At 38.2% G+C, this 23427-nt stretch overlaps 1 protein-coding gene across 9 annotated transcripts in view; it reads right to left on the reverse strand.

Annotated features, from left to right (window-relative positions):
- LOC117219545 (Wnt oncogene analog 2) overlaps positions 1-23427 on the reverse strand; it is a 206377-nt gene that overhangs the window by 88133 nt on the left and 94817 nt on the right. For all 9 annotated transcript variants that reach the window (XM_076522574.1, XM_076522575.1, XM_076522576.1 and 6 more), the window contains one exon: positions 975-1195. In XM_076522574.1, the coding sequence (XP_076378689.1) occupies positions 975-1195 (221 nt within the window). The remainder of the gene's footprint in view (positions 1-974; positions 1196-23427) is intronic.

Raw genomic sequence — 23427 nt, forward strand, 5'->3', positions numbered from 1 at the left:
ATTCGTCGCGAATTATTCAATCTTTTTATTCGAATGAATTCTCCGTTCGAATAATGTTTTAGAACCATTTTACAATTCAACCTCGAATAACTACTTCAGATAATTATAAAATAGAATAATATATGTAATTTAAAGTAATATCTTAATTTAAGAGGCGATCAAAGACACAAAAATAATTAAAAAATGAAATTACGTGCCATCTGAAATAATATCTGAAACGATGCCATTTAAAAAGTAATCAAAGACATAGAAATAACGAATAAATAAAATAACACGGCATCTGAAATAATATCTCGAGTAATGTTATTTAATAACTGATCACAGATATAGAAATAATTAAAAAATAACGTAACGTGTCATTGGAAACAACATCTCAAATAATGCCATTTAAAAAGTGATCGCAGATATAGAAACAATTAAAAAATAATATAACGTGTAATTGGAAACAACATCTCAAATAATGCCGTTTAAAAAGTGATCACGGGCACAGAAATAATTAAAAAAAAAAAAAAACAATATAACACGACATTTGAAATCAAATCTGTAATAATGTAATTTGAAAAGTGGTTGCGTCCGATTGGAGCAGACATTCCGGCCGCGTCTCGAAGAATCTCGAACGCGAGGCATCGGTTTCGCTTTCCACGGTTCCCATTAACCCATCGCTGCTCAACTGGTATCTCCCGATTTACCAGAGCAAATCCCCGGCTGTAATTTATACAGGATCCCGCGCGCATATATACACCGTTTACACGCGACATCGGTCGGGCCGGTCGCGGCCCGGTCCGGCCCGGCCCGGACCGGCGTGCACCGTCGCGGGCTCGAAATACCGGAGCGGCTTGAATCCATTACCGCGTACACGCGGCACGCTGGCTAGCCTTTTACAGACGCGCCGAGGAGCATAGTATACGCGGCGCTGTTAAACGCCGGGAGCATAATAAATAGCGGGCCAGGCACGGTGACAGGACAATCCTTACCTACTACGACCACGTGGCCGAAGACCTGATCGTTGGCCACGTGGGAACAGTTCCACCGATGATGCCTGAACTGATGCCGGCACTCGCGGAGGCCGAGCTCCGCGCCCTCGCCGACCGCGGGCATCGCGTGCGGCGCTTTTCTGCACTGCTCCCGTTGACTCTTCGCCAGGCCAGGAATACGGCCGCAAACTGCCGCGCCGACCACCACCGCTCCGACCACCCTGCAAACATAACGAACGAAATTAACCGTTTGCGTACCAGATGGTTCTGAAAAAACAGGATCGAAAAGCGCCGTAGAGCACAATAGCGCTCCTTCGATTATGTGTCGAAAGAAGCCGAAGAGCGTAATAGCGCTCCTTCGATTATGTGTCGAAAAGTGCCGAAAAGCGTAATAGCGCTCCTTCAATTATGTGTCGAAAAAAGCCTAAGAGCATAATAGCGCTCCTTCAATTATGTGTCGAAAAAAGCCTAAGAGCGTGATAGCGCTCCTTCGATTATGTGTCGAAAGAAGCCGAAGAGCGCAATAGCGCTCCTTCGATTATGTGTCGAAAGAAGCCGAAAAGCGTAATAGCGCTCCTTCGATTATGTGTCGAAAGAAGCCGAAAAGCGTAATAGCGCTCCTTCGATTATGTGTCGAAAAAAGCCTAAGAGCATAATAGCGCTCCTTCAATTATGTGTCGAAAAAAGCCTAAGAGCGTGATAGCGCTCCTTCGATTATGTGTCGAAAGAAGCCGAAGAGCGCAATAGCGCTCCTTCGATTATGTGTCGAAAGAAGCCGAAAAGCGTAATAGCGCTCCTTCGATTATGTGTCGAAAGAAGCCGAAAAGCGTAATAGCGCTCCTTCGATTATGTGTCGAAAAAAGCCTAAGAGCATAATAGCGCTCCTTCAATTATGTGTCGAAAAAAGCCTAAGAGCGTGATAGCGCTCCTTCGATTATGTGTCGAAAGAAACCGAAGAGCGCAATAGCGCTCCTTCGATTATGTATCGAAAAAAGCCGAAGAGCGCAATAGCGCTCCTTCGATTATGTGTCGAAAAAAGCCGTCAAACATAAAATAAAACGTTACGAATGAAAATATATACACTATTAATTTAGAATAGGTAACAACAAAATGCAAATTGGATTACTGACAGCGATGCGACGCGCGACGTATACATGCGTCTGAAAGACCGAGCACGTTTCGACAAATTTCGGGTGGGCCGTAAGTCGTCTGTTTCGGCCAAATGTCCTGGCTTTTCTCGACACAAAATCTGAAGAGCGCAAAAGTGGCTCGTGGTACGCAAACGGTTAAGGTTAAAGTACCTATTACGAGACATCGATCGATTCTAAACCCTTCTTCAAACAGTAGAGCAAACGATGCAATAAAAAATAGACAGCGTGCGAGATTGTTTTAGAAAATATCGGGGATTGTTGATGTAATTTACAATAAAACAAGGGGTAAGTGTGTGCGAGAGAGATTATTTTATCGAGGATTGAGAGAACTTGGTATAAATGTTAATTCGTTAAATTAAAAGAACGTTTAGAGGTAATTGCAATATATGTTATGTGTGTTGAAAGATGTAATTCTCCGTTGTTTAAGTATTTATAATTTATCGTTATATATATTTGAATTTGACTGTAATGAATCGAAAAGATAGAGCATAAGCGGACGTAAGAATTCCTCCGAAATTTTTGGACATTGTTCTTTACAAATTTACTCGCACGAATACTATTATTATTCCTAGTATTACTATTATTATTATTATTATTATTATTATTATTATTATTATTATTATTATTATTATTATTATTATTATTATTATTATTATTATTATTATTATTATTATTATAAGTTTATTTATCTTTAGCGTTATCATAAACACTTACATTCCAGATGATAAATAAAATCAGTTCAATCCTCAAAGACTATCGCTGTTTAGACTTACGATTTTAGAATTAATTGTTTTAAGGGAAATAAAACACTGATATATCGTCGAACCGAATAAACTATGTCTACCTACTGTCAGGTCGCAAACACTACCGAGATTACATGGTATCCGAATGACGAGGCAGCAATAGTGTCAGAGATTTGAATGCAAATATTACGCGTGGGGTAGACATCTACACGGGATTAACTCAAACGCCATTTTGAAAGGTCAATAAAGATGATTGTTGTTCAATAATATCAAGTTTATCGAGCGTAATGGAAGGATACATTTTGCTAGGAGAATGGATTACACGCGTACGTTTTTAAACACGAGATCAACTCGGACGTTAATTCGAAAAGCCGATAAAGCGGTGATCGTTGTTCGTTAAAACCATTCTCGCGTTAGACAAACGTAATAAAAGGATACGTTTCGGAGGAAGAGAGAATTACACGCGTACATTTTTTTAACACCAGATCAACTCAGGCGTTAATTTGAAAAGTCAATAAAGCGGTGATCGTTGTTCACACTAATACCAAGTTTGTCGAGCGTAATAAAGGATACATTTTGAAGGAGTTTGGGGAGGGGGGCGAGGGTGTAACGAAGGGGCAATTAAATGGAGATACGCGTGTATCCACGGTTTCTGGAATCGCCGTTGCCCCCAGAGAAGAGGTTGACTTATGGGATGTAAATTACGCAATGGGCCAGTAGGAGGCTGAGAGTATCACGTTTCAACTTGTCGGCAGGTAATCGTTTTTAGTGTGCCCGTGATCGCGTCTCGCAGGTTGCCCGTGAAGATGTCGAAATAAGGACCGGGATGACGGATGGCCAGGGAATCTTTTTAATACGTGGACGCGCGTCCGTTCGAGCATCGGATTATATAATACAAAGTGAAACACGTCCGGGGCCGACGATCGGTTAAATTAGATTAGATTAAGTTCACCAGTGAGCGGATCGCCCACCCTACAGAAACTCTGGCTGTCAGGCCCCACAGGAAACGGGTTTACACCGGGCCGGACAAATCCGAGGGAAATAATCTCCAATTTGATCTCGTTACACAACTGGTTTCACAAAAATTTTCAACCGTGCTCGCGATCCTTAGACAAACCGAAAAGGAACTCGGAAGAAGAGCAGGCGCACAGTAAGTGCTCGTAGTACAGTAAATTCTCCCTAATTCGCACTTAGATTGCGCGCAAAGATGGACAATTTGGGAAGAGGAGTTACGATTATTCGAGCCTTGCGGCTCGTTTTCATAGTTACCGATTGTCAACGACTATAAAAACGAGTTGCAAGGCTCGAATAGTCGCATCTCTTCTTCCCAAATTGTCTACCTTTTTAGCGTCAATTAGGGAGAATTTACTGTGTATACCGTGTTCGCCTACAGAAATATTCGAAGAGCAGCTGTACGATATGATTGTTTGCGTCGCTGTTGGGCAGAATTTTATTCGAACGTCGGATAAGGGATCAAGACTGGCGGACAAAGTTTTATTCCACGCTGTTGAATAAATATCCAATCGAATGAACATTTATCTAGACAATTGAGAGAGAGAGAGAGAGAGAGAGAGAGAGAGAGAGAGAGAGATCCGAGGAAGAATTTATTCGATTCAGATTTCATTAGAATAGAAGGTACCTGTTATTCGATTGGAATAAAGATGATAGAATTTAAAGTGTTCTTTCTTTCATAATTTATCGATTAATTTTTACGATTCACTTTTCCTCAAACGTTGCCTCGAGAAGTGTTGTAAAAATAACAACAAGTAAACATATTATACCGACTCTGAATGCATGCGCATAATTCTCACAAAATTACGTAAAGATAAAAACAGTGAAGAAATATTCGCATTATTGTACGAATAACTTATAAATATTGTAACAAATAATTATTGGAAAAATAGAGAAATAAATGGAATAATTTATCTAACTAAATCTTTTTCTCTTATTACGACGCTCTGAAACTACATTTTCAGTTTTTAAACATTTAGAAGCACGCTCGTTTCGATAGCGGAGATCATCGAAATTCGAATAATCTTCTATTATTTTAATTTGTCCTGTTATCAACGTATAAAACCTCGAATAACGATAAATCAAACTCCGCAACATTATTCCGCTTACGCAACGATTTTCAGCATCGACAATTTTTCATTTATGTATCATTTTCTAAGAGAATGCGCGCCGTGCCGTCGAATCGTTCCGCGAAAAACCATCGCGAGGCTTTCACATTTTTTCAAGAAGCCTTCTTCGAGCAGCACGATGAATCATACCGGACAGTAATTGCTGAAGCATGCCGGCGGAATCCGCGAGTTTCTGCGGCTCGTTGACAAGGAAACATGGCGCGGTTACACGACGAGAAGAGGAATAGAAAGACCCGGTCGAGGATCGAGGAAGAAAATCGTCGGGGATTCGTTAATTGCTTTCCAGCGACGAACGCCGCGCACACGTACGGCCGAGTATAACGCGTTCGACGAAATCGAATTAATACGGCGACGGCAACGAAAGCGGAGGAACTTAAAATGCTAATGAACGGGTCGGCCGCGATGACTCCTCTCGTCGACACGCTCGTTTCGTACTTTCACACGTTCGAATTTATCGAGATTTAATTCGTCGTACGATCAGGTGGGCCCACTACCGGTCGTTCGTTTCTGGATCTCTGAATGGCCGACGGTACGCTAAACGATATCCCGTTAGCGTGATTCGAATATCGAAACCACGGCGGTCAGGTAATTTATACGAAATTGATTTAACGTTCCCGGCCCCGACTGGATAAATATCCGGAGTATCGTGATATATGGATCTTCGTCGAAAAACCTCGTCGTACCCGAATTAATTTCGTGCCTACATATCTTTCAGGCGCGCGGAAACTTTGATAAATTATTCAGAGATTGAAAATTTCGTGTCGTCACCGAACGAGAGCAACAAATTGAGAATTCTTTATATATTATTTTATTATTATATTATTTAATTTTGGTCTATATCTGGATGTTTAAATGTACGTCTTAATATCATTTATTTATTTATTTATTTATTTTTTTCATTCATTTATTCGTGTATACGGATCAAGAAGCCCTTTGTCACGAAAGAAGAAATAAAAAGAAAGAGATTTTATATAGCCGTTGCACGAGGACAACAAAAAAATCGAATATATACATTTACAAATATAATAGAAAGTAAGAAGAGAAGTAAAAAAAAGGCATAGCGTACGTAATGAGTGTATAGTAGATCTAGTAAACGTACATAGTACAGGAAAATATAATAAACGAGTGATTTTATAAGACAAACAAGTAGTGCGGTTGGGAAGAAAAGATAAAATCGAAAGAATACAAAAGAGAAACGAATAGAAAATTATTGTTGTGTTATGTTGTCTTGAAGAGAATTCGTTGCTGTGTCTGGCCATAACTGTCTGTTTCTACTGGCATACGATGTTGTACTACACCGAGCACTGTAGTAGCACTTTATCTTGTGATATCGTACTGAAAATTTCTTAAGGCTGTTTCGGAAAGCATTATAGATAAAGATATACTTTGAGACGCAATAATATGCGATTGTTGTGTCGTGTAACACGAGATAATAGCTACAGAGGGTAAGAATTGAAATTGTGAAGACATAAGAAGAATTTAGTAATATGTAATAGTTACAGTGTTCCAAGTTTATTCAAACGATTAAAATTAAAACAATTTATTTTTATTCAATTTCTGTTTCTCACAATCGTCTTGGCAAATTTTTATTCCACATAAATATCCGCAGTCTGTTCGTTACTGTAATTATCGCGACCGTCGCATTTAAAAATCCGATTTCAAGGAAAACTTGTATAAAGCTTCAAATCTAGCTTCAAATCTAGCTACGCAGAGATGGATCACTTCAAACGCTCATAACTTCGTCAATTTTGCTCGAATCAGCTAGAAACTTTTTTAAGGAATATCTATAACGCGTTACAGATTTTTTTGAAAAAAATTCCTCCTTAATGATCATGCGTAACAGCCTAATACAAATAACTCGGACCAGCGGTCGTCAAACCGGAGCAAGCTCCATTATCAGCGGCGATGCTATCGGTGGTCCCTAACCGGTCGAAAGAAGCCGCCGAATTTAAACACGCCCGCGGCGGTAACTCATCGATTCGAGAAGGAGGAGCAATTGGATCCCTCGATCGGATCCTTACCCCGCGAGATCGTAAATAAACATCGGACGTTACCGGTTGTCATCCGGCCGGACCGCGGGGCCAAATAACGCGTCCCGGCATTAAACTCACCCAGGGGGTGGTTCGTCGAATGATATAGAAGCTCGACGAGCTGGGATCGTCGGAGAGAGACGGAGGGAGGGGAGGAAGGAGAGAGGGAGGGAGAGAGAGAAAGAGAGAGAGAAAAAGATATAAAGAAGAGAGGAAGAGAGAAAGATATAAAGAAGAGAGGAAGAGAGAAAAAGATATAAAGAAGAGAGGAAGAGAGAAAGATATAAAGAAGAGAAGAAGAGAGAAAAAGATATAAAGAAGAGAGGAAGAGAGAAAGATATAAACAAGAGAGGAAGAGAGAAAAAGATATGAAGAAGAGAGGAAGAGAGAAAAAGAAAAAGGAGAGAGAAAGAAAGAAAAAGAGAGAGAAATAGGGAAGTGTTACATTCTATACAGCTACTTCTCCCGCTTGACGCGCTTTAGTTGCGCGATCTGCAGATCTTATGCATTTATGGAAAAATTGGGTAGTTTACACAATTTAAAATAGCGTAAAAATAACAAGCATTCTAAAACGCCAATGTATTAGTTTTAATCAATTAAATTGATTTAAAAGAGAACGATGTTGCTACTTCGTTTCTATTCCTTGAAGCATTCCTCGAGGCGAACTATTTTTATTTAACATAAACGATAACTACATTATAATGTTTTCAGCCGTTGGTCATTTTTCTTTCTCCCGCAATGTATTTAATTTTCTTTATTCTACAGGGTGTCCCATAATTATGTTATCACCCGGAAAGGGCTGATTCCTCAAGTCATTTGAAGTAACTTTCTCCTTAACGAAAATGCAATCCGCGGCTTTGCTTACGAGTTATTAACGAAAAACAGTGACCAATGAGAGGCGAGATTAGTCTGGCTCGTGGTGGCCGAGCCAACGAGCGGTCGAAGCACGGTTCCGCCCATTGGTTCGGCTGCCTAGCGCCAGGCGAGCTCGCTTCTCATTGGTCACCGTTTTTCGTTAATAACTCGTAAACAAAACCGCGGATTGCATTTTCGCCAAGGAAAAAGTTATTTCAAATGATCTCGGGAATCACTCCTTCTTGGGTGTTAACATAATTATGGAACTCCCTATACATATATACTAACGTATGTTATAAAATCCAGCCATAAACGACGAAAGTACCAATTTACTTTTCTTTTGCTATCTTTGAAGATTTTAGGGTTACGTTCATTTTTTTCAATCGCATGTTATACTTTATTATTCCTAATGAAGCAGCCAGTATTTAGACGATTCCAACTATCTATAGTACAAGGTCGTTCGATAACGTGTAAACATGTAAATATTTACATTACCGTTTAAGGTAAGATTTCTCGTTAATGGAGGAACGTAATATTGCAGGATATGAAATAATTTATTTACGTGTAAATATCTAAATATATGCATTTCTTACTACTGTTCGACATGAGCTTTCACAATAAATAAGTCGCCGAGATAAACAGAATTAAATGAAAAATAAAATAAAAATGAACTTCGAGAACTAGCCAAAAATTAGTGTCGCCATTGTGTGATCGACGCGATACTTGATGTATTTAACCAAGTTATTGATCTTTGGTCCACTTTTTTTGCGACCAAATCGTTTCACGTCAAGACTGAGCAGAGGTAAAGAGAGAAGAAGAGGGAAGGAGCGAGAAAAAGAGCAAGAGAGAGAGAGAGAGAGAAGAGAGAGGACTGGGCGGGTTGAATTTCTGAGAAGCATGAAATTGCGACGATTACGCCGCGTCCCCGGGGCGAGAGTTATTTGCATTGGAATGCATCGCGCGGCGCGGTGGCCGAAACTCACCACGTGGGACGATCTACAAGGTGTCCTGATGAACGTGAGAAGCTGCCAGGACACGGCGCCGCGTGCCGTGCGAAAACGAGCCGAGTGAAATCGCCCGGAGGGTCCATCCTCGCGCGTCGCCCTCTTCCCTCCGCCCTGTTCTGCTCGACACCGTTGCGAGGGAAGCGAACGAGGAAGACGTTGACGCGAGATCCCGAGGAACAGCCCCTCGCGTTCCGTCATCCTCGTTCCCGCACACACCGGCGAAGACATAATCGCAGCCGCGCGTCCAGGTGAAGACGTTCCACGTCGCTCTTGGACGCCGCGGACGGCTTCAGACGTCGGGTACCGTTGCCAGCGAGATGCCAACTCGAGGACGACGCGTCCGCCGCTCTGTCATTAGAGCTCCGGAGCGATACGGTTCGATTATCCTGAACGGCTACGGGACCCTCCCACTTTCGGTTCGTCTTTTACTTTGCTGGGTTTTCTTGGATTTTTAATTGATCATTGTCACGTTGCCACCACGCGGCGAGAGAGATTCCCAGAATATTGCTGGTTCTTGTCCCGATCGGTGATGTTTGCAAGATTTATTTTGTTTTTAAGTTATTTTGCATCGCAGAAAGATTTTACATGTCTGAGATCGAATGTGTAAGGTAGTGGAGACGGTTAGTGCCGGGTGACGAATTGCAGCGCCTTTGGTTTGTTTTCGAGAAAACTTTACATTTATCGAATAAGACATATTAAAATTTTGTTATTCGAATTTAGTATAATATCCCCTTATAAATGATAAGGGAATCAAATAATTTACTCCATATAAATAAAGGAGTAAAACAATTTTTGTATTCAAAAATATACAAAACAAAAGAAGGAAACAATTGTTTTTATTCAAAAATATACAATGTAGGAGAATAAAACAATTTTTTCATTCAGAAATATACCAAATGAAATGGAACGAAAATATAATTTGTCTTATTCGATAAATATAAAGTTAATTATATTCGAAAACAAACCAAAGGCACAGTATTTGGTCACCCCACAGTAACCGGCTTCACTACCCTATCGTCTAAATTGGGAGATCGCGTTGGTGGTGCGGTTGGTAGAATTCTATTCGAGTGTTTGTCTGGAAGATTCGTGCTTGTTGGAGACTTTTTGCGAGATAAAAGTACCTTCACGTTTCCGCCTCGCATTCGAGTAAAAAAGCATCTCGAAATAATATTGAAACAAGGGTGAAAAAGTAGAGACCTCGACCTCTAAAACGAGCGAAGACTCATCTCTGTACGATTTCTTTTTAACGAAGTTGCAGTCGTTCGAACGTTGGCAATTTTTCGATCAATGTTGACCCCTTAATTTTGCACACGAGTGTGCGTAATTAGTATGTTTGTACTGCTTCGACGTCAAATTGACGGTGTCAATGTTACACGAAGTTTAATAGAATCTAAACTAGGCCAGGATACAGTAAGTTCTCTCCCTAATTGACGCTCAGATTGTACACAAAAATGGACAATCTGGGAAGAGGAGATACGATTATTCGCATCGTTTTTATAGTTACCGATTGTCGACGACTATAAAAACGAGCAGCAAGGCCCGAATGATCGTATCTCCTCTTCCCAAATTGTCCATTTTTATGTAGAGCGTTAATTAGGGAGAATTTACTGTAATTCCTGTCTCAAGTAACCTTGGAGAGAGAAGCATTAGCGAGAAAACAATGCAGAGATTTTTCCCGAACTATGGAAAACGAAATTGGTATCTCGAAGAATGGCGGAGCATGGAAGAAATTCTACCAGCGCTATAAACTTCTGCAGTGTTATTGGATCGAAATTTATGAAGACGCGAAAGCGTGAAAAGCTGCTGGCGTTCGTGCGCGCGGTTAATCACACGTCCATTACGTCACTCGTTATCCTTAATTAGAAACGCTTAGCGCGATGGCTCCCTTGGGGCTTCTCTTGAACGCGCGAGTCGAGCCGGTATTAATTATTCATTTGTTTTAGTCGCTGCCCGAGTAATTACAGTCTGGTTGAACGTTATTACTTCGAGCAGCACGAGTGCTCTTGCGCTTTCATACCGAGATCATGTTCGTCTCGGACGTTCGGACTTCGTTCCGAGGATAAGACAGTGCCAAAGCTTGATTTGCCATCGGTTCGAGTATTTTGCATGATTTTTTAAACACTCCATAAACATTCTAAAGACATATGCCTCGAGTGTTCGATGCGATTCACCGACATGTTGTTATTAGAACAATATTTTAATCGACCGTGATAATGCAAACAATATCAGTTCATGTGTAGCAACGCGTGCCTTATACTGCGACTGAAAATACAATTTCCAATCCATTATTAGAACAATATTTTAATCGACCGTAATAATGCAAACAATATCAGTTCATGTATAGCAACGCGTGCCTTATACTCCGACTGAAAATACAATTTCCAATCTATTATTAGAACAATATTTTAATCGACCGTAATAATGCAAACAATATCAGTTCATGTGTAGCAACGCGTGCCTTATACTGCGACTGAAAATACAATTTCCAATCTATTATTAGAACAATATTTTAATCGACCGTGATAATGCAAACAATATCAATTCATGCATAGCAACGCGTGCCTTATACTCCGACTAAAAATACAATTTCCAATCCATTATTGGAACAATATTTTAATCGACCGTAATAATGCAAACAATATCAGTTCATGTATAGCAACGCGTGCCTTATACTCCGACTAAAAAGATACAATTTCCAATGAGAGAGAGAAACAATTCTTCCAAAACTGTAAATGCTCAAAAATAACAATCTATAGTCGCAGCAATAGGTCCAGTTTCTTTGTTATAAACTGACTTTGACAATCGAATTGTTAGCTTAGTTGTTATCAATTTTAGTTTCAGTTTACACTAGCTGTTAACGTAATTAATTTCGGACTTCTCGCGCCAGTTATCTCACGCGAAACTAATGTTCTAGTTCTCCCTTTGTTCTTCCTGTCTCTCTTCGTTGTTCTGCGACAACGACCACGTGGCGAGCTAGCGACAGACACACGCGTCTCAAGGAACGATCTCCTTTTTCTTTAACTTTGTAACAATTATTAATTTGTTCAGCTTCACGACCAGCAATCGAACACGTTAACGATGAAATTAAAAACGGCTTGTCGAACTAATTTGATCGATATCCAGAGATCATCTGCTTCCCAAGTCTGCTGGGTCAGACTTCCCGAAAATGAAAGGGCGTTACACGCTCTCCGAGAGGCGTTTACGCGTCGAAAATCGATCTAGGATATCACAGCATCCGGTTTTCACTAGCAGGAGCAGGATTCCGCGAGGACAGATGGTGCCTGTGACACAGATTTTGCATCCCGCGACGCCGCGCGCCGGCCGAGTTCTCTTTTCAAGAATCTCGTGGCACTTGGTATGCCGATCAGGCGACCGAGAACAACGGGCTCGTGTGCATCTACTCTCAGCAGCAATACCTACGTAGCCATTAGCCCGTAATGTATAGCATTATGCCCTTCTCATACGGAGGCTAATGGCGCGCTACTTCCAACGGGCCACTTTGGCACCGTAGGCCACCGTTCCTTAAAATTGCCGTGACTTTTTTCCCGTAACCCCGTCATTTTCGTCGACAGTTTTTTACCTCTTAATTCACCGGGACTTATATAAGGTCGAAAGTTCCAGGCGAGAATTAGTGGTTTCTTTCTCTTTTGTTTGTTTTTGTTTTTTAAAACTTCGGCAACGTAAATTTCATTCAAGTTCTCCACTAGGCGATGACGTATCGAGACAATGCAATGTTTAGATAATAGTAAAAATATAATATTGTAAAAATAAATTTTCGGATCAGGGAGTCCCAACTGTACCAGAATAAATCACGCGGTGAACATCGAAAATTCTCTTCTTCTTTTATCATTTTTATCCAGTGTCGTTTGTCTGTTATTTTTGTCGTCAGTTTATTTAGTTATTATAAGTTTGTATAGATGTGTTTCTTTACATTTTCGTTTTCGTGCATCGGTCCGTATACGCGGAGATTCATATCGGCAAACGAATAAATAAATGATTATTAGACTGTGGATCCTTGGGCAAAATAAAAATTCTCTAACTGAATTGTAAGGAAAAGAAATATATAATATTTCTTCTTTTAATAATTTTAGCAAACTGAAGAGAAGATAGCAACGTTCTGAAATTTGTCTAATCTGTTCACACTGTCGTACTTTATCCCGTGTTTTTCTGTCGTAAATGCATAAAATCCGCGGTCTTAACACGTTCTGTGCCGAGCTTTTTTTACTCGAATCTTCACACTTTGATATTTTACTAAAACTTGATGTATTACGTGCAATTATTAATTCTCGTACACATAACAACGTAACAAAAACTTATCAACGCCCATTCTTGCGGTGGAAATTGATTCTTCGGTTCTAAATTTCTTGTAAACAATTTGTTCAGTTCACTAAGTAAACATGCAAGCGTGTACCATCGATGGTACACGTGGCACGGAACGTGTTAATTATTATTAGGTCGAGTCGTAAATTACTTCCGATGCGACTAAGTAGAATCTATAGTTTCTTATCTACATATTACGAGTCAATTATTAAAAATCATATTATGGACAAACGAGTGTTTGCTTTCGCTATACAGAAAATGATTCAAAATGAATAAAATAAAAGCATAAAATAAAAGATAAAAATCGAAAACAAACAATGAATACAAAATAAACAAATAAAAAAAGAACAATATAAAGGTCTGATAAAACAGCGGAAGTTATTTATGACCCGACCTAATAACAAGCGTGTCGACATTGCTAGCTTTCGACTACGTAGCTCCGCATAAGTACGAAGAACGAAATGGTACTTAATCTTGATTTCAATGCAGCTTCAGGACCGAAAGGTAGCTGTGCGGATAGTTTCGTCCGTGACCGTATAAATCGTGAGGAATGTAGAGCGGGGAAGAATTGGCAAAGAACGCGGGGAAGGAAAAATCCGATAAATCAAGGAAAATTATGGAACCGCTGACCGCGTTGTTTTACATAATGCCCTCCATAGAGGCTACTGTTAAAATACCTTCGCGGTACCGAATACGAACCTCGAAAGCGCGCACAAATCAACGCGGCTTGATCGTTATTCGATTTTCCACGTTCCGCTCGCCAACAGCGTTGCTCGCAGTATTATCTATCCGACAGGCACTCTACTTTGGAGCGGCTGAATACCGACAGTCCCGCGATAATGTTTATTATTCGCGCGCATAATGTCGCTTCGGGAGTTTCTAGTTTCCGCTCAGCTTGCGCGAACACTGTACACACTCCTTCGATCCTTCGTTTCCTCGAGCGTCACTGTGGATTACTTTCGGTTGGCCTGTCTCAATCTTCATTGTCGATGCACTTGCGAACCACTCATTTCGTTGGAAACATAGTTTCCGCACGGTGATATTCGCACGTAGCAAACTTCCGACAAATGTAGATTGTACTTCGTGGAAATTTACTTTTAACACATTTTTATTCATTTATTTCATTGCATTATTTATTGTACATGTTGTATTCGTTTTATTTATTGTATTTATTATATTCATTATATTCATTATATTTATTATATTCACTATATTCATATTCATTATATTCACTATACTCATATTCGTTATATTCATAATATTCATTATATTCACTATACTCATATTCGTTATATTCACAATATTCATTATATTCACTATACTCATATTCGTTATAATCATAATATTCATTATATTCACTATACTCATATTCGTTATATTCATAATATTCATTATATTCACTATACTCATATTCGTTATAATCATAATATTCATTATATTCACTATACTCATATTCGTTATATTCATTATATTCACTATACTCATATTCGTTATATTCATTATATTCACTGTACTCATATTCGTTATATTCATAATATTCATTATATTCATTATATTCATTATATGTATTATATTCATTATATTCATTATATGTATTATATTCATTATATTCGTTATATCCGTTATATTGGTTACATTCGTTATATTCACTATATTCACTGTATTCATTGTATTCATTGTATTCATTGTATTCATCACATTCATTGTATTCATTGCATTAATTATATTCATGATATCCAGATTATATTATATCGACAGGAGATTTAAAGGGTTTCTTAAACTTGTAAATATCGACGAGAAAATTCAAGAGACCTGCTCTTTTGTCATGTTTTATACACTGTACTGTCACGCACCTGCTTTGTTATATTAATTATCCAAACCGTTTAGCTTCTTCGAAGAATTCCGACGCCGAATTTTTCTTATCGCCGCTGCGAACAGTGAATCGAAAGTGTGACAAACGGTGCACAACATGTCAGCTACTAAGTAGCAAGCATTAACGGACACGCGACAGTATCGCGCATCATTTCGGGGATTTGCGTCAGCCGAAACGGGCCTGATCCGCGCTGATGAAGATGGCTGCCACATTATCCGAGAAAAAGTATTTCATCCTGGAACTCTTCGACCATCCGGACGGCCGTGTAATTGAGTAATAGAAGCGACACGTAAGAGAACCGGCGCGCAAGCACTGTTAATAAAAATGGCATCGTAATCTATACGATCTGGTTCAACTTCTCAGTTCGCCGGCACGGCATTAATTCAATCTCAAATGGTGACTTTGTGGAAGAAACTAGTTCGACGGCGAATTAATTCCAATAAAGTCGTGGGGACTTTAATCGCCTGCTTAAGCCGGCCGATAATTCTTTGTCTGTGTGTCATTAAAATTGATTTCCGAGTTTCCAGCGTGGCCGGCAAAAACACGATGGAGTCACTCGTCGGGCAGGGACTACCGTATAATTTCGTTGAAAAAAATGATACCCTGTAGATCATTCCGTTTCTCTAACGAGTACCAGTTAGCGAGCGCCAGCGTCCATAGATCAACCGAACGACCGAGGGAAGAAAAACGAACGAGGGGATCGCGCGGTTTCCAATGAAACCGGACAAATACGATCGCGGTGGCTCTGTTTAAACAGCTAATTAAATAACGACCAAGAAGAACGGCGATTCTCGGGGCAACCACAAATTTGTTGAAACTAATCCGTGGAACGTGGGGTCGAACAGAAATTGACCAACTTTCCAATTATATACGCTGTAAATAGATTGTTTCCTATCCAATAATTATAATAAGTTAAACGAATAAATAGTTATAGAGTTATAGATAGTTAAAATATATATATATATATATATATATATATATATATATATATATATATATATATATATAAAATATAATAATTAATTATATTATTATTAATATAAAATAAAATATATATATATATATATATTTTATATATAATTATATATAATATAACTATCTATTTATATAACTATCTATAACTCTATAACTATTTATTTGTTTAACTTATTATAATTATTATATATATATTAGTTATAGTAGTTATATAATATATATATTAGTTTATTATTATTTTTATATATTATTAATATATAAATAGATAGTTAATCTGCAGCTCGGTTGTGAAACTTGAATTAGTCGAAGATAATGTTTCGATATCCTTAAATTTTCTCAATGTTTCTGTCGTTTGGAATTTCATTGATACATTTTTATTAAAAAATGCATAAAGTTCGCAGCCTGGTTGTGAGTGTGTAAGATCTAAATCTAGATGTAAAACTAGCAGCTTCTCCTAGAACAGTGTGCTTTTTAATGACAGTGTTAAATCTAACAAGAGCTACAATTTCTCTGAAATAACAATCTCAGACATTGCTTAACAACTGTTCGCACGAAACCGTAAAACAAGAAATCGAATGATTGGAAATAAATTCGAATATCACTTAATTCACTCGATTATTTCAAAGTCCCAAATTGCATCGCTGCCGATCCAAGCCTAAAATATCGGACACTTATTTGTAACCACTGCAACGTACCAATCGCGATCAAACATTTGCAGAAGTCAAAATTAACAACTTCGCCTTAGAACGACAGATCGTAGGAACGCTGAGAACGCTGAAAAATTTGCAGCGACATTAAATGAAACCTGGGAGAAGAAAGAAAGAAAAAGGCTGTAGAAAGTTCCACCGCAGAAAAATCCTTGGATTGCAAGATTGCGGTGTTCCAGCAAGCGTGGATAATTTTAATAAGACCGCGCAGTGGATTACGTTACACCCCCGAGCACTTCTGTTTACACCAGCCTACCACTTACCCTATTTACGCGTTTGGTCCGCTTTGCTTTGCGCGGCCCGTTCGATTCGTACAAATAAGGGAACTGAATTTAAATATATATCATATTAAGATCGGCCGATGCGAGCTTTACGACCGCAAATTACAACGAGTCGCAGCGTGATCGAGCAGCTAATGGAAGTTTAACTCTCGATGTAATTACGACGTATCCTGGCGAAGGGAAGTAATCGTCGTGCGGCGTGTGTCGTAAACGCTGCTCGCGTACCTCCGAGGCACGATTCTGAAGGGTTTGTCCCGCTTACGTTACCCAGCAATTGGGAATGCGCCTATCGCGACATTAGGCGAAATTATTAGAATGCGTAGACCGCGGGTTTTAACCCTTAAATGCATATTGTTGCCAATTGTCTACATTCCAGTTCCACTTAATTTTATTCAAAAAGCCGAGTATGTGCGTTCCCGAACACACGTTGATAACAATAGACAAGAGACCATGCGTGAAATAAAAGACTTGACATTACTTTTGGCGAGTAAGTTATATGTTTTTTGACACTTGAATGTGGTGGGTGATAACCTTCAATGGGTTACTTGGAGAGATATTTTCTTTTTTCGAGTTTTCTATAAAGGAAAGCTTTGTGTCACAACAAAAATCGCAATTGCTTTGCTGCATTTCATTTATAAATAACGTGAAAATTCCTATACTAATAGATAATATAAATACATGACCATTTGTTTACGTCTACAATAATTTTAGTGATAAACGCATATTGTTGCCAAAAGTCTACATACAACTATTTTTCAAAATAAATACTCAATATTATTACCTAGATTTTTTTATTTATTTTTTACGTAACCTATGACTACATTCCTATAAAAAACGATTTTTTAAAATTCAAGACAAAAAATCATGCATTTAAGGGTTAAGATGATAATGACGAAAAAGCTAAGACAAAATGTATATAGTGTTTATTTAGGTAATTTTATAATATTTATAAGGTTTTGTACAGATCATTTGAGCCTAATTTTGTCTAAAAGGTGAACGCGAACTTGATGTCCTTCTCCGTTAAGCAAAATTATCGAAGCGTCGTATTAGCTTCCAATTTGTTTATTGGAAGGCATTCATTTGTTTATTCATGAAACGAATCTTAACACTTTATCTAGCGGAAGCCTCTCACCATATCGACAGCCAAGTCTATTTTGAAGAAATTTGTTCTAGACGCCAATATTTCTTTCTTTTTTAAATAAATAGATGATAATAGGTACAAAATAATACATAAATTCTGCTCTTTTCTCATTAATATTTTAAGCAAAAGTAAATATAAACAAAATAAATATAAACGTTCTTTTTCTTCGAAGACATGATCACAGCAAAGGGTTAACAATGATTATGCTAGACTAAGAGAAATTTAAATAACCCCTTTCTATGTAATAATTAAACCGCGGATTTAATGCATTTATTATAAAAATAAGTTGGCGCAATAAAAACCTGTAAACACTTTAGAGGAATTGAACTATTTTACAATTTTTGATATATTGATATTATTAAAAGAAGAGATACATTTTTATCTAATCTCTTCTATTTTGCATAATAAAACCGTAGCGTAATGACAATCCCGAACGTAATTATTACATAATTTTACTGTTAACGTCCTGTTGGTGAACGATTCAAATAACAAGTTTCACTGAAGAATTCATTCGGATGTTTTTAACTATAAATCGCGGACATTCGAAAATTACAAAATCATGAACACGAAAGTATGAAATTAACGTTTTAGGCACGACGCGCCACTATAGTGGCTTCCGCGGATATCATCTTTTAGAACGACACACCACTATAGTGGCTTTCGCGGATGTAGCTCACTCGCTCATCGTTTGAACCAAATAATCGTCTTCATATGCATTGTTTCACACTTCTTTTGTCTTCACATCGATTTACAACAGTCTACAGGGTGTCACAAAAATGTCTCGCAATCCGGAAACGGCGGGTTCCTCGGATCATTTGAAGCAACTTCTTCCTTTACAAAAATGTTCTCCGAGGCACCGTTAACGAGTTATTAACGAAAAACAGTGACCAATAAGAATCGATTACGGCTGACGCGAGGCGGCCCAGCCAACCAGCGCGCGAAGCCCAGTTCCGTTCATTGACTCGGTCGCCTCGCGCCAGCTGAGCTGGGATTCGACCGCTCGACCGCTGGCGCTGTTGACTCGGCCGACTCACACCAGCTGAGCTGGGATTCGACCGCTCGACCGCTGGCGCCGTTGGCTCGGCCGCCTCGCGCCAGCTGATCTCGCCTCTCATCGGTCACTGTTTTTCGTTAATAACTCGTTAACGGTGCCTCGGAGAAAATTTTTGTAAAGGAAAAAGTTGCTTCAAATGGCCTGAGGAACCCGCCACTTTCGGATTGCGAGACATTTTTGGGACTCCCTGTATATACAGACAGAATATACAGTATCAGACTCTGTCGTCCAGGGAAATAGCCTCGCGCAGAATTCAGCCGTACCTAAAAGGTTAAGAACAGATCATTCCTGCTTCCGAAGACCGTATGACAGACCATACAGTTCACATTTGCTTCGAATGCAGTAAGTGGCACAATGAGATTCCTTTCGATTTCAGAGTCTCCGAATCAGTTTCTCAATCATTTTCTTAGCTCTGCAAGTCCGTTCATAATTTCGAGTCTCGAATACCTCGGATGAAACAGCAAACAGTGGCTTCTCTCAGGGGACTTCAATTAATATAAAATACAGTTAGAGAGACTGCAAAGGGAAAACGCAAACCCTGGCATTACCAGATGCAGCGAGATCCAATCCTGTGCACATGTTGCCATGCGGATACCTCGTCGCAGGATTGTACATTTGCCGGGTAACATTGTACAGGTTTAGATCCGTAGCAAGAGAATGCCGTAGTGTCGCCCAGCCACCGACTACCGAGAGATAGTATCGTCGAAAGGATCCCTTGATCGCGATTCCGATCCCGCGTACGCTCCCCGGCGTTCCAGGGATTGTTAATCGCGATCGACGTGTCTCTTCAGCTTTCGTTTCTCAGAATCTTAGAGAATCAAAACAACGGCGGAGCGAGATAAATTTTACGCGTCTCTGAAAAATAGCTATAATGATTTTCTTTGGACAGAAGGCTGACCAGTCGACCGCGGATTTTATGCATTTATGACAAAAATTCGTGGATGAAAAGATACTGACGTTATTTAGAAAATATAACAATTTGATTGTAACATTTACAGCACAGTTAAATTATTCCAAATGGAGGCAAATGTTCGTGCTGTTCTTGCAACAATATTATTATTTTTTTTATTATTACAACATTATTATTTTGCGTAAAGATCCGGAGTCTGTTTGTTACAATTATTAAAACAGGAAGAACAGTTTCGTCTAATTTATCTTCTTTACAGTTAAGGTAAACAATGTTTATTTTGCATAAACATATTTATATTATCGTTAGCCTTCCATCTTTTATGCAAGAATAAAACTTTGTTAAGTTAGTTATAAAAATTAGAAATGAAATGACAATGTACTTCTTCGTCGAATACTTTCGATATGTCGGAGTCTTCAGATTTCTCTAATTCTTGTTCCATGGTTTCGCATTTCCATCATAGTCCTTTTTGTCATAAACGCGTCAAGCACCGCGTCGCAATTATCAGAATGCAATCTTATTGTGCTTCGGGGTCGCGTCACCGTGCTGCCAAGAGGTCGATACGAGATTACGAAGTAATAAAAGCTCCTGCGCGTAAATTATTGTACAGCGTCCCGTGCACTAATAACTTTGCCGCCTTCTATGTACATCTTTATCGTCGTATCGTCGAACGTCAGGGTGTTTTCAGAAGATTATCCTTTCTAATAGTCGTCAAGTCCAATCATTCGGTAAGCGAGATATACGCGTGCACACAGGGTGACCGTGGAAGCGTGGTAAGGGAGCATTTACGGACACCGTGGAACCGCACGTTCGTTGATAAATATTTATAAAAAATACACCGAGTATTTTAATTCATTGATATACGCGAAGACGATAATGGCAAACATTATGATCAAGGAAATTCCTATAATTTTCGACTTTCACATTTTAATACTCCTAAAATTTTGAAGGAGGTTTGTTGAACAAAGGACGAAACGTTCATTTCAGGCGATAGTAATTAAAATTAGGCAAATTCTATTAAGACATTATCTGTTATTCGAAAGAATGCGGGACTCTTTGATTTACAGCATTTCTTAGTGTTTTGCAATAATAAGAACCATTTCGAGCCTGTTGAGAATAACTGTAAAATTTCAAAATGTGATAAGTCAATGAGTTATTATGCCTGGTGGGCGATTCTTAGAATAGTTTTGGTTGACTAATTAGGCGTGGGCGTAAACGCGAAGCAAAACATGCTGTTCTCTATTACATATTTCATTATTAAATAAACCTATTACACAAGGTATGCTGCACGCATGTAACTAGACTGCGAATCTTCATGCAAAATACTAATTTTTCAACGTGTTTCATTACTTTACAAATTTTACAAATTTCACAAATTTCCATATATTCCATTGTTAAATAAATCTATTATGCAATAGTACTGCACACGTGTAACCGACTGTGGATCCTTATGCAAAACACAAAATTTTCCAATGTATTTCATTGTTTCACAAATTTCCATATATTTCATTGTTAAATAAATCTATTATGCAAGATGTACTTGTACACATGTAATTAGACTGCGGATGCTGCCTTATGCAAAATATACAATTTTCCAATGCATTTAATTGTTTCACAAATTTCCATATATTTCATTGTTAAATGAATCTATTATGCAGGATGTACTGCACACACGTAACTAGACTGCGGATCTGTCTGCAAAATAGAAATTTTCCAGGACGATTGTGAGAAACGCGAATGAAATAAAAACAAATCGTCCTTCTTTTAATCGTTTTAACAAGCTGAAAATAGCGTAACTGTATTATTAAATTCTTCTTATGTCTTCACAATTTTTTATTTCGGCCACACGCTTTTGTCGTGAACGCATAAAATCCGCAATCTACGTATAAGCTTATCGGAACCAAGAGATCACGTTCGGGAACGTAATCGAATAATTTCCTCCGAAGAACAATGTTTATCTCAATTTTCCAGATTAAATTGATCGCATATTCGTGACACGAAGTTCAAGGAAATAACACGTTCAACTGGCTTCGGTTGTGCATTAGCAACCGTGTAATTCGCAGGACACCCTGTACAGCTGTGGCCGGCGATGCAGCAATGATAGTATAGCGCTCGTGGACAGTAACCCTAATAATAGCAACGCAAACAGCTAACCGGTAACCTTTGGTAAGCAGGATGTGCATGTGAATAGTTGGTTAACGATGGCAATCTAGCTGATTTTATAGTAATAGTCCGTGACGCGATGGTGACTGCGCATCAGCTATATCATCAATAATCGAGACTTCCGGGTGTAAGCGGTGTGTCTGTTCGGCAAATGATTGCGGAAAGTCAACAACTGACGTAAGCTTTATGAAGGGTTTAAGGAAACATCGATGCTAGCATCAATCCCCTTCTGCCGGGAGTACATGCTGACTGCTGCATCTGATAAAATGGCTGCTATTATAATCACGTTTATGCGTTTTACCGGCAATCAGGGCTCGAAGTGAACAAAGTGCCTTCTGTCGTGACCAAAATTCTGTCCGAATTTGCATCTTTCAAACTTTTGCAATGAACGTTTCCGTGGAGCAGATACGATAGAATATGTTCGCTAAAAGTTCCACGAGCACAAATTCTTTTAGAACGTCCATTTGAAAGATGTCTATAAAATAAATAAACGAAAAAATATGCTATATAATAATAATAAAAAATATAATATATATTATATATTATATATTATATATTATATATTATATATATATTATATTATATTATATTATATATATATATATATATATATATATATATATATTATATATTATATTTTTTTATTTACTTATTATAATAAGTAAATATATAAATAAAATAATATAAATATATATATAAATAAAAATTTAAATATATAAATGTATAATATATATTATACATATTATTATTATTATTATTATACAAATAATATATAATATATATATAATAATATAATATATATATAATAATATAATAATAATATATAATAATATATAATATATAATAAATAAATAAAAAAAAATTAACAATATTATAGTACTTGGTTTATAACCAGAATAACTATTTAATATCGTTGTTTACGTGAATTAACGAAATATCTGTACCTGTTATAGAAAAGCATTTATTTTTAGATTCCATTAATTCCAATCAAATCAAAAGCTCTTAATCTCAGTAATTCTTTTATGCCCATTCTAATTGGAACTCATAACTCGAGGATTTCGTTCGTCCAGCGTAGCTTGTGAAAAAGTTCAGGAAGAACTCCTTG

The sequence above is a fragment of the Megalopta genalis genome, chromosome 6 (assembly GCF_051020955.1).
Source record: "Megalopta genalis isolate 19385.01 chromosome 6, iyMegGena1_principal, whole genome shotgun sequence".
Classification (NCBI taxonomy): domain Eukaryota; kingdom Metazoa; phylum Arthropoda; class Insecta; order Hymenoptera; family Halictidae; genus Megalopta; species Megalopta genalis.